Source organism: Leiobunum rupestre, chromosome 9 (genome assembly GCF_980474605.1).
Source record: "Leiobunum rupestre chromosome 9, qqLeiRupe1.1.hap1, whole genome shotgun sequence".
Lineage (NCBI taxonomy): Eukaryota > Metazoa > Arthropoda > Arachnida > Opiliones > Sclerosomatidae > Leiobunum > Leiobunum rupestre.
The window spans coordinates 14,474,779-14,487,749 of record NC_143392.1 but is presented as its reverse complement, the minus strand read 5'-3'; the positions used below and the strand labels follow the sequence as shown (position 1 = coordinate 14,487,749).

At 35.4% G+C, this 12,971-nt stretch overlaps 3 protein-coding genes across 3 annotated transcripts in view; 1 reads left to right on the top strand and 2 right to left on the bottom strand.

Moving 5' to 3' along the window:
• Nucleotides 1-3,493, bottom strand: part of Herc4 (HECT and RLD domain containing E3 ubiquitin ligase 4) — a 39,264-nt gene extending 35,771 nt beyond the window's left edge. Inside the window, exon 1 of the mRNA XM_090157573.1 lies at nt 3,311-3,493. The gene's annotated coding sequence lies outside the window, so the exon portion shown is untranslated. The remainder of the gene's footprint in view (nt 1-3,310) is intronic.
• LOC149926622 (uncharacterized) lies at nt 3,421-4,656 on the top strand. The gene is made up of 5 exons (XM_090157577.1): nt 3,421-3,724; nt 3,787-3,858; nt 3,925-4,073; nt 4,154-4,213; nt 4,277-4,656. Exons 1-5 carry the CDS (start codon nt 3,613-3,615, stop codon nt 4,595-4,597), a joined length of 714 nt encoding a protein of 237 aa, XP_090013703.1. The 5' UTR covers nt 3,421-3,612; the 3' UTR covers nt 4,598-4,656.
• Larp7 (La related protein 7) lies at nt 4,568-7,377 on the bottom strand. The gene is made up of 9 exons (XM_090157576.1): nt 7,100-7,377; nt 6,936-7,014; nt 6,493-6,839; nt 6,399-6,426; nt 6,055-6,337; nt 5,167-5,425; nt 4,878-5,108; nt 4,783-4,821; nt 4,568-4,715 (listed from the first exon to the last, which is right to left on the bottom strand). Exons 1-9 carry the CDS (start codon nt 7,301-7,303, stop codon nt 4,656-4,658), a joined length of 1,530 nt encoding a protein of 509 aa, XP_090013702.1. The 5' UTR covers nt 7,304-7,377; the 3' UTR covers nt 4,568-4,655.
• Nucleotides 7,378-12,971: the final 5,594 nt, after the last annotated feature.

The window sequence follows — 12,971 nt, the reverse complement described above, 5'->3', positions numbered from 1 at the left end:
AGGTAAAACCGAGGACAAAATGTGTGGTACTTGTGATCAGCTGACAAAACACGTAGAAAAAATAAAACCCTCTTTAAAACGAGTTCTTTTATGTTTTTGCCAACGAAATGAGAACCGTGAATTTTTAAATGACTTATCGTGCCATTTAAGTGACGAAATTAGCGTAGTAGGTTCTAAATACGCTTTGAAAAGTTGTATTATACGAAAAGGTCATCGCGCTAAAATTGGCCATTATATAACATACGTAAAAAAGACTGAAGGTTGGATCTGTTATGACGACCATTCAATTACAGTAGAGAAAGAATTTGAATTCCATAATCAGTGGACTTTAGCATTTTACGAAATGGTTAACTATACCTGTAATAAAATGAAAGAAAAAGAGGCTGGCAGCTTTCTCTGAGTAGATTAAATTTCGTATACCAGAGAACTGCACCCGGAAGTAAATACCACAATGCTCAAACTTTGTGCCAAGTCGCTTTACAAGAGCTTATACTAAGCTCATGTAAGACTAACTTGTAAGTTGTTTCATAATGCTATCTTTTTAAATCTCCCACGTATGTTTAAATTTCCCGCTTCTATAGACTATATTATATACCTAAAGATTAAATCCATTGTTTCTACGAAATATATAACTCCTTGCAGTCGCGAGGTACTGAAGGAAAAGCCCATGTAAAAACAGTTGCTAGAGGTTGTCAATAAACGCAGTTAGTTATGTCATACGTTTATAATATTCTTCAATATGGTATGACTCTTTGGGAAATATTTAACTGATAGCTATTAATGTAGTGACGTCATCACTGTAAGATAATCGCTGTTTGTAAAGGCTACGCGAGACACGAGAGCAAGCGAACGCAAAGCGGTGCCGAAGCCCGTTATATAGGGATTTAATATAAATTGGCCGCCATTAAAAAGAAATTGCTACAATTAAAAACGATTTTTTAGTTCCAATTGCTCAAAAGCGAGTAATAGGACGTGCCTTAGTCATAGATTAATGTTTAATCATTATTGTGATTTAAAAAATTATTATCAAAATGGGTTTATCAACGTATTTCTGATTTACATTAATGTACCGTAAGAATGAGAAACTCGAATTAACATTTAAATGGTTAATAAATAGCTTTAATTATTCTGAAATTCGTATAATTCATTTTTCCTCGTTTTATTATTAATTTCATTTATTCTCGTTTTACTCTTTCCGCGATACTTTTGATACAACTTTTGATCTAGGACGTCGATGTTGACCAAACTTGTCGAGGCTACGGAAGTATTAATAGGCTACGTGGTAGCGTTAAGAAAACTCAGGTTTTCGAAAGGAATCATGGGTAAAAGCGTCGATTAATACCGAAATATTGGTTGGTCGCGGATTCCGAAGCGCCATAACTTTTGATCTAAGACGTCGAAGTTGACCAAACTTGTCGAGGCTACGGAAGTATTAATAGGCTACGTGGTAGCGTTAAGAAAACTCAGGTTTTCGAAAGGAATCATGGGTAAAAGCGTCGATTAATACCGAAATATTGGTTGGTCGCGGATTCCGAAGCGCCATAACTTTTGATCTAAGACGTCGAAGCTGACCAAACTTGTCGAGGCTACGGAAGTATTAATAGGCTACGTGGTAGCGTTAAGAAAACCCAGGTTTTCGATTGTATAAAACGGAAAAGTCCGGGTTTTAGTCAATTCCTCGTAGTGAAAGCTTGAGAGAGACAATTTAAAATTAAAATGTTCAATAAATAAATAAATAAATAAATAATTTCGTATACTTTTTTTCTCTATTAACGATGTAACGGCTGACGAAGGACCACGGTCTGAAAGCTCCCGAAAATTCTAATAAATACATTTTATATCGATGAAGTACCAGCTCCTTTGATATTTATTTATTTTTAAAGTTTTTTCTCTTCGTTTTACCATATTCCTCGATTTAGCGTCCAAATGTTATAATTACGAATTTCAGATTTTATATTTAAAGTATCGTTAAATTAGCATTTAGCTGCTTCATAAACACCCTTAATTACTCGAAAATTATCGTAATTTAATTTTTTCGTGGTTTCTCCATTTGAAGGAACACATTTTGAATGAAATATTCAGCCGCCGGACAACTAGCGGCATCTATCGCACGACGTGACGGCGATTGTATATGATTAAAAAAATCCGGGATTTAGTCGCTCGCAAAAATTCCTTGTTTTACTATATTCCTCGATTTAGCAACCAAATGTTATAATTACAAATTTCTAATTTTATATTTAAATTGTCTAAGGCACTAGAACGTACAATTATCATTTATCTGGTTCATAAACACTCTTAAATACTGAAATATTATCGTAATTTAATTTTTCCGTGGTTTGTACATTTGAAGGAAAACGCTTAGAATGAAATATTCAGCCGCCGGACGACTAGCGGCATCTATCGCACGACGTGATGGTGATTGTATATGATTTAATAAAATCCTCGTTTTACTCGCTTTAGATTTTCCGGGTTTTCAAAGAAAATGGTTTTAGCAACGTATTTCTGATTTATATTAATACATCGTAAGTACGAGAAACTCGAATTAACATTTAAATGGTTAATAAATAGCTTTTATTACTCTCAAATTCGAAAAATTTCATTTTTCCTCGTTTTAATATATGCCGTGATTTAGCAACCAAATGTTATAATTACAAATTTCTGATTTAAATTTAAAGTATCGTAGGGACGAGAACGCAAAAATTAGCATTTAGAATCTTAAAAAGCAAACTTAATTACTCGTATACACTCGTAATTTAATTTTTCCGTGGTTTCTCCATTTGCAGGACTAGCGGCATCTATCGCCCGATGCGACGGAGATTGTAGATGATTTAAAAATTCCTCGGTTTACTCAAAGAATTTATTCTTTGGTTTACTATATTCCTCGATTTAGCAACCAAATGTTATAATTACGAATTTCAAATTTTATATTTAAAGTATCGTAAAATTAGCATTTAGCTGCTTCATAAACACCCTTAATTACACAAAAATTATAGTAATTTAATTTTTCCGTCGTTTGTTTATCGCACGGCAAAAATTCCTCGTGTATTATTATCCGCGGTTTACTTGCTGGGCGCGGTGTGACCAAGCCCTCATACTACTATTTGGTAGCTTTCCTTCAATTTTCTCGATTTCCTCGTTTTCCGGGTTTTCCTTGTTTTCCTTGTTTTAGTCGTACCCGCTCATTACATTATACATTTACATTACATAGTAACCTAGGCTTAAGAACATACATTCCAAAACAAAAATAATATATCTTGCAAATATTTTGAGATAAAAATTCGCATATTTGTAAAATATAAAAGAATATTACTTAAAAATTATATAATTTGCAGTCACGGAAAGGCTTCAAACACTTAAGAGAAGTCATTAAATAGGCAAAATAGTCAAGAGCTCCGAAAATTCAAATTTCGTTTTCTTTTAGAAACTTAGAACTGCTAGATGGGGCTGCTAAATTAGCCAGTCTTCATTGTCTGCTAGAATTCCCGACGAGTAGCCGGCCATAGGATTGAGCACGTGTTCACAAAATTACTGACCAATGTTTAGCTTTGAGTAGAGATTATAGTTTAATTTTAAGTAATATTAATTAGATATCAACCTGATAATTAAACAAAAATGTCTCGAAGAGGAGGCGGTTTTGGGCGAGGTGGAGGTGGAGGCGGGTTTGGTCGAGGTGGAGGTGGAGGAAGAGGATTTGGAAGAGGAGGAGGGGGAAACAGGGGCCGAGGTAAGTCTTCATCGTTGTATGCTAACATTGAATACTTCATTAATGAAAAAATCATTCTCCAGGTGGTTTCCGAGGTGGAAGGGGAGGCGGCGGAGGAGGTTTTTATGACCAGGGCCCACCAGATGAGGTTGTAGGTATGTATATTCTAGTGAAATGTATAGAAAAACTGTAAAATACCTAATTTTAAATTGTATATTTAGAACTTGGATCATATGCACATCCCTGCGAGGACCAGTTAGTTTGTAAAGTTTCCAACAGCAAAGTTCCATATTTCAATGCACCCGTTTATCTTGATAATAAACAACATATAGGAAAAGTCGATGAAATCTTTGGAAGAATAGAAGAATTTGTATCCTAATCAAAGATATGACAAACAAAATAATCTTTCTAATATTTTCTGAGTCAAAATTTCCTTAGCATATGTTTTAGTTTATTTCTGTAACGTTACTTGATGAAGTTAAAGCTGGTTCATTTTCAAAAGAACAAAAAGTAAGCTTAAATTGATGCTCTTTATTTCAATAAAAACATCTGAAATATTTATTTGTAACTTAGGTCTTTATTGATCCGGCAAAATTGCTGCCCAAGGACCGTTTCCTACCTAGAGCACCTGGAGGACCCAGAACACCCAGAGGTGGTGGTCGTGGTGGAGGCAGGGGTTTCTCAGGAGGAAGAGGCAGCGGGAGAGGATTTTCATCGGGTGGAAGAGGTGGACGAGGAGGAAGAGGTGGAGGAGGTTTCTCAGGAGGAAGAGGTGGAGGAGGCGGTTACTCTGGGGGGAGAGGTGGTTTTTCTGGTGGTAGTGGTGGAGGTGGCGGACGGGGTGGCTATAATAACTATGGAGGAGGTGGAAATAAAAGATTTAGGAGAGATTGAAAACTTTTGTATCATAGGATATTTGTACAAAACATTTTTATTAAAACCTCATTTTTCATTAAACATTTTCATCAAAAATTATTCTCTTATTTGATTTGACAGGTTCAATGCTTATACTCTAAAAATGAAACCTTTTATTAGAACATGATCATTAATAAAATCAGTTGGCATTATAAAATACTTACTTTTGGTAGGGAATTGTTCTTCTTAACTGGATTTTTTGCCTAAGTAGTAAATTATTAAAATTAACGTAAAACACTATAAAACAATTAAAACTTACATTGCCTTTCTTAGATTTACGATTACGACTTTTATTTTCTCTATCTTGGTGAATTTTTTCCCAATATTGAATTTCATCATCTCCACCTAATTTATCCGCCTTCGTGCTCAGTTCCTTCTGAACTACTTTGAGGAATTCATCTGTAGCTGAGGGATTTCTGCACCTGACATATACGTCGCTTTCATTGTTCATATCAACGTACACGACATCTCCCATTTCTTTCAAATTTTTCTGCAAAATAAGTTAATTTTAAGCAAAATAAAAACAATTACAATAACAAATGACGCACCCTGAATTCCGCTCCATCTTCTATAGGTTCGGATATGTTTAACTTCACAACAACCCCTTCCTGAAGTTCAATAGCTAAACCTTTTTTGTTTGTATCTGGCTTCTCTATTTCAGGTTTAACACTTGATTCGTGCTGTTGTTTGAGGGGTGAAGCTAACGTACGAGGGATGTGGTTTTCATTCAACAGAGATTTCTTCATTTCAGACATAGCAGCTTTTTGCATGGATAAATACTTGTTCTTCCATTTTTTCCATTCATTTCTGTTTTAAGAGGAAAAACTAGATCATTATCTTTTTTGAAAAAAAAAGTTACCGAGTGTAAAACCTAGCTAGGGGTGTGAGAGTTCTGTTTTTTAGGTTACGAGTCATGTCCAGAGTCTTGGAAATTTGGACTTGCTAGTCCAATTTTGCAACACTCATACAGGTCTTAGAGTCCATAAGAAATGGATTTTAACTCGTTTGAGGCCAATTTGAGTCCTAATTTTCTATTCGAGCCCTAAATTTCCTCCTAACCATTTAAAATCAGAAAAAATATTTTAACCAATTATTCATTATGTACTTATGACTAATTTAAAATTTCCAATTGGTATTAAAATATTACAAAAATCCTTGAAAACTATGTTTTATAATAACTTTTATCAGGGATTAAGCGCTTTTGTGATAAATAAAAATTATTTGCAGAATATTTGGAATCAAAACAAGAAAAAATCGACGGAAAATAATAGACTCGCCAGGAAATAATGGACTCGCCTGGTATTTTTAAAGGACCAGGGTACCCGATTGAGTCCTAGAAAAAAGATTTTCACGTCTCGAGTCCGAGTACCCGGCTCTGACTTGAGACCTAGTACTAGTGATTTTTGAGTACTCGCACAGCCCTAGTAAAACCATACTTAGTCATCACCCGCAGAACGGGAGTTTCTTCAATAGCATCCACTTTGGTTTTTTTTTTTCGTTTCCTTTTCTTTTTTTTCTTTTTATCAGTGGTTGAATCTTCATTCGTATCCTTTTCGGTTTTTAGCTCTTCTGTGTTATTTACCTCTTCCGCAATAATTTTAGATTCGTGAGCACTCTCACTATCATCCGTATTACAACGCGACCTTTTTCTGGACACTTCCTCTTCATTTTCGCTATTACCACGTTTTCTTTTATGTTTTGGAGGATCTTGGTTTTCATCTAATTCAATTAACTCATTAAAAATCAAACCATGATATTTTCTAATCTTAATTTTATTTACCATTTAGTTTCTCAATCACTTTAAAAAACTAAAGAGTATAAACATATTAAAACAAAATATAGATTATTTTAAAAATGACCATAAGATTACTAACCTTGCATGCTCTTAAAACGGATAAGGGATTCTCAAATTCAACAAAAGCGAAACCCTTTATTTTATCCGTGGTTTTGAAACGTGGAAGACTAATATAGAGAATTTGTCCAAATTGACTGAATTTCGACATTATCCAGGTGTGGTCTGCCGTTGAAGGAAGCCTCTCTACATAAAGGGTGCATTCATCCACATTGTCCTTCTGTATTACTGGCAGTTTTCTTTTAACCATTGTACTGTCTTCACTGACCTCCAATAACTCCGAAGTGGAACAAGCTTTGACCAAATCTTTTAGACGTGTGGAGAGGGTTCTTATTTTGTTAAACCCAAGGAAAACTTCCACTGGAACAGCTATAATAATCAAGATTGAAAATTACCTATAATTATAATAATCGAAAATGAATATTATCTACAAATTTAAATATCTAAATTAAACGGTGTCTTTACAGGAATTTTCATCTTGTTCTATTAATTGTATTAAAAATTTGTCCTTCCGTAAGTTTGCATCACTGAAGTAAAACTCCATCTAAACAAAGCACAAATAAATTAGGAATGTGGTAAATTACCATCAGAAGTATTTACTACTAATATGATTAAATGTCAGAAATCACCTGTTTTCTAATTTCTTGATACAATTGTTTCTTACGACGCCTTTTAACAACTTTATTATTATCTTCTGTTTCCATGGGTGCCTCGGGAACATCTTCATGTGGTACTATATTTTCTTCTGTGATAAAATTGTCTCCCTCAATATGTTCAACGACTATGCTTTCTTCTTTATCCCTAGCATCTTTACTCTTCTTATGCTTACCCATTTTTAGTTCAAATCAATAAAATCAACGCATCATAATTACAGACTACCGATTCATCCAAAAAACCACAACACGCTATTAATATCTAATTTTGCTTCCGAACATACAAGTTAGATGGCGTCAGTGTAGGGAAAATGTTCAAAATTATGGGAAATTTGAATTATAAAATTGGGGGACGAACAATAATCTGATTCCTTTTTCAAAATACATTTCTGAAGAAAGCAGTGCAGGACGAAATACTTCATAATAGTGATGAAATAAAACTAACGCATGCTTCCTCGGTTGAAACCTTTTTATCTTGTATCAGTGTTGTTAGTGAATAGAATATTATTATACTCCGTAGCTTTGGCTGTGGCCGCCATGTTGGGTAGAATGTTTTTTTCCAAAAGGAAAAAGAATGGCTTACAACGTGTGACGTAGAGCTGTTAGCTCAATATTGTACAATTATGTAAAATATGGATTACACGTGTACATCAGAATATATCCCTAAGAAGTGTAAATTTTCAGATTTTATAAGTATTCAACTGCTAACAAATTGAAAATAGCGAAAAACAAAGTTTAACTATAAACTATTTGAGACCGAAAACTATCACTACGCCACCTTTGGTTCGCCATTGAAACCTAGATAGGTAACGGCTAAAGCAGACCCTATTAGTTTTTCCTGATCGTTATTCGTAAATTTGATTTTATAAACAATGATACTTGCATTTTAATATAATTATTGTATCGTTTGAATATATCTTGATAAGCCACCTAGGGGGCAATTCTGTAAAAAATCGAATGGGAATTCGATCTCGATGCCCTATACCATGTCGAGATCGACTTCGACAATTTGCATTGATTTATGCTTATTCGAAATCTTTACCGAATACCATTCGTCGAGATCTCGAAGTTCGAAATCTAGTTTTCGATTGAAAATTGGATTTTGAATATTTACAGAATAGGCCCACTGGGGGCGATTGTGTAAAAAAACGAATGGGAATTCGATCTCGATACCCTATACCATGTCGAGATCGACTTCGACAATTTGCATTGATTTATGCTTATTCGAAATCTTTACCGAATACCATTCGTCGAGATCTCGAAGTTCGAAATCTAGTTTTCGATCGAAAATTGGATTTCGAATATTTACAGAATAGGCCCCCTGGACTCGTTTCGGTTAAATCATGGCCCCATCGGCCCCAGTTACAATAGCCTTACAACGCCGTGTCGCTAAATACCTCTTGACTTACACCACTGTAGAACACGGGAGTCGGTTACGGGTCGGTCTTGGGTCGATATGTTGTTTTCGGTCCATGACCAAAAGCCGACCAAAAAATTAATCTTAAAAAAAATATGTACGTTTTTCAGACTTTTCTTAGTCAAGGTCATAGATATAAGAAATGTATATAAAGGTCTAGATAAATTTTGGGACATCTAAGCCTAACATAAAATAAGGAATTGACACCTAGCAGACACCGAGAAAGGCACGTGACCAAGAGCGCGAGCTCTCTTAGCATTTTAGTACTAAAGCTTGACCTTTCTGCAGGCCGTAGTCTTTAGACACCATCTGTTGGTGACTTCTAGTATAATTTTTAAGCAGGAGACAATGGCTCTCGCGATGATAGCACGAGCTTTCTTACCGATAGATAGCGCCTTATAAGGATAGCCTGCAGAAATTACGCGTTTCTGCTAGCTGTCACCTCCGTATTCACTCCCTTTGAAATATTTTATCTAGACCTTTACATACGTTTCCTATATCTATGGTCAGGGTGCCGACCAAAATTTATAGTGCAATTTCCTACTTAAAAAAGACCTTACACTGTTTTCTGATAATTGAGATTTTGGGCATCTTATGGGTTTCATGAACCCAAAATATTACTAATAATACTCTGCTAACTTTTTGAAAACGTATATAGATAAACGATTAAATCAATAAAATTTACTGTGCTAGCTTGTCCTATTTTGTTTACTTTTAAATACCGCAGCAGAAACGGGCGCCTTTTTCGTAGACCAAGTGGTGTTTCGCCAAGGTGCCCCGAAGGAGCTATTGACGGACCGAGGAGCACAGTTCATGACGCAGATTGGAACCCGACACATTCGTACCCCCGCCTATCATCCGCAGACCAACGGCCTCACCGAACGACTCAGCAAAAAAAAAATAAACTTGAAATTCGTTCAAAAAGTTATGCAAAAATATGAAGGAGTTGTAGGGGGTGAGTTGAGAAGTATGCCTGTTTTTCCTCCCATATTCCTACGATGAGTTTAAAGAGCGCCCGAGAGCTTCAAAGTGTGGCCTGGAAGTAGGCTGCAACAAGCACAAAACCAAGTGGTAGGTAAAAAAGGTCTTTGTAAACAAATCGAGATAACCAGCGTAAAAAGGTAACTTAAACAGTATTTAAAGTCCCTGCTGCTTGGTTTTGCCCTTGTTGTAGCCTACTTCCAGGGGCTAGTAGGCCATACTTTGAAGCTCTCTGGCGCTCTTTTAACTCATCGTAGGAAAATGGGAAAAAAAAACAGGCATACTTCTCAACTCACCCCCTACAACCCTTTATAATTTTTGCATAACCCTTTGAAACACCCTGTATAACAATTGATTTGGGTAATAATAATTGCGTCTCAGACCAATATATAATATTTTTCTTTGTTATATTTCTAATGGTGCAATAGTGGTTTCCTAAGTACCACCCCAGCCAATTATTCCATATGATATAATTGATCGAATTAATGCAAAGGCAAGTCTAGAAATTTTTCATTTCACGGAATTTAAACATGGTCATTCCACTTTAGATTACTATCTGTTATTACTGCCTAACTACTTCCCTCAAATAACAGTGCCGTATCGTCAGCAAATGATACAAGTTTCCCTTCAATTTCAATGTTACCTAGATTATTTATGTATATTAAGAATTATATTGGGCCGATAATAGTACCTTGGGGTGTACCAAATTTCATTAATTGTAAGTCACTTATGGTGTCTTTTATTTTAACTACAGTATATCTTTCATGTAAGTAACTTTTGAACCAATCTAATGAAATACCGCGCATGCCAGCTCTTTCTAATTTACGTATTAATATTGGGTGGGAAACGGTATCGAATGTTTTTTTGAAATCCAAAAACACAGCTATAGATTTTTTACCTGTATCAATTGTTTTATATAACACTTCAGTGAGCTCTAAAATAGCATCGCTAGTACTTAGGTTTTTTCTAAAACCGTATTGATTTTTTGATAATTATTTTGTGCTCTCTAGAAAATATGTTAGTTGTTTTTTAAAGACTTTTTCAAATATTTTAGAAATGTTACTAAGAGCTATAATTTCCCACTTCGGTTTTATCACCTGATTTAAATATTGACATAATTACTGCTTTTTAAAAAAATCTGAAAAATTTCCTGTATTTATTGATAAGTTTATGATTTGAGTTAGAAGAGTTGATATGTGAGGGTTAAGCTTTTTTTGGAGTTTTAATATCTGTGTCGTCATGGCCATTGGATTTAGAATTTTTTAGAGAGGCAATAAATATTTTTATATTATCTGGGACAATTGGCGAAAGTAAAAGTGACCTTGAATTACTTGCATCTCCTTTATTAGTTGTATTTCCTTAGTAGTTAAAATCTCATTAGCTAATTTTTCGCCAATAGAGGAGAAATATTAATAAAATAATTTGCTATTTCTTTCGGTTATTTATCACTTACGTCATAAGCCTATAACCTCTAAGATTGAAACGCGCATAGCGCCCTTTAATAATTGTACCACCACTACGGGCGAAAAGGAAGAAATCAGGTGATAGTATCGGCACCTGGTAGAGATAAATTGAAGCTTCTTCCTTCCCCCTTTCTCTCTCTACGCACCTCTCTCTTACCAAAGCAGCTGGAATCATGCATTGAGGGACGCGTTACGTTTCTCTTTTTCGCCACCGGGGGGATTTAGCGCTGTACTTTCGCCAGTCTTTTGCTTGAACCAACACTGCCTTTCGATTCAAACTTAGGGTTGATAGGCTTATGCTTAGGTAAATATTGTTCTTATACTTTATTTTGTCTATTAGATAATTTTTTTAAAGATTATTTGTTAATTCGTTATAGTTTTCCATATCAATTTAGGATCGCGATTACAATTTTCAATTTTGTTTTTAAAGTGAGAATTTTTTTATAAATCTAATAGGCGAAACTATAATGTTCAGGGGGGCTAAAAAGATGGTAGTCACGTGACTTTGTGGAGAACTGCAGCGCCATCTATCCTAAGAAATACGAACTATTATTCATTTAATTTTGCTAATGGTGGTTAAAATTTTGATCTATTTATCTATCTATCTATTTATTATTTAAAACATTTTGTATTAGAAAAGTGTAAGTTAATTAGCTGTCTGCAGTATCTGGAAGGAATATTTTTTCTTTAACGTCGCACTGCCAACTATTTACACGAGTTACCGAATCGAGGTTGGCTGTGATATGGTAGTCACGTGATTTTGTTTTCCCATTTTAACAAGTTGGTTAAGACCAAATTTACTTAATAGTATCGCCTATTAACTGAGTTAATTTATTTCGATTTCTTAAGTAATAATTTTTTAGTGGAACATTAAATTTTTGAATTCGTTTTACCAATGCATCTCTTTTTCTTATTGATACTATTAATGAGTTTGTGATACAATGCTTGATTTTCTCATTTTTGTGTTAATAAGAGATATATCGTTATTTTTTGACTCCAGATCATTATGTTTTTTAGAACACCTACTAATAATTTAGAGGCGCCAATAAATCGCAAATAGACACTTAGACGAATACCGTGAACGATTGGTGGAAACCCTGCCATTGGAAGTTGAGAGGTTGCCCTAACACTTAGCACTCTATCCGTCCCAAAAGTCAATAAGAACAAGTTGAAGCATGGACACTGTATCTCTAACCGGACGGGAAAAGCTGTAGCTTCCACCATACAAAATCAGCTGCCGCCGCCATTGTCTCTCTGTAAAGGGGGGGAGGTTCAAGAATTTTGAAAGTTTCGGGCTGTCAAGGCCATATATTTCGTCACGTGGTCGACAAAACGTTCCGTTTGAAATGGGGGTTAACATTCTTCCGAATGACCTTGACGGCCCCGCGAATCGAGTACGGCCGACTATTTCAGCTAATACGAAGTAGGACGCAAACGGACAGTGAGGGGGTACCTCTTTTAGGCTGCTTTTCCAGTCCGTTTAGAGATACAGTGTCCATGGTTTAAGAGAAAACGCCCGTACACACACAAACACAACAAACACAAAAACAAACAACAAACACAAACACAACCCTCATAACACAACAAACACAACCGCCATAACGCAACAAACACAAACAGAAAACACCCACAACCGTCATAACACAAACTTAACATTCACACCCTACACATAAACATAACAATAACGAAATATTCAATCACACTGAATTAAAACTCTTGCGACGGTGAGCGTTAACGAAAAAAAATATCCAAACCAAACCCAACCATAAATGAATCCGCTAACGCTCACCGTCGCACGGTGGTTTTGTCTCCGACTTCGTTCCCTAATTCCTAGCAAAGAGTCCTAGCAACTGCGAACGCAGAGATTTCGAGAAACTGCGTACGCAATGATTAAGCTTTGCACGGAAAATGCGTACGCGTTCGCAGGACACACTGACACACAGACAGACACGGTGATTGTATAACCCCTCCTAGGGGACATAGTCCC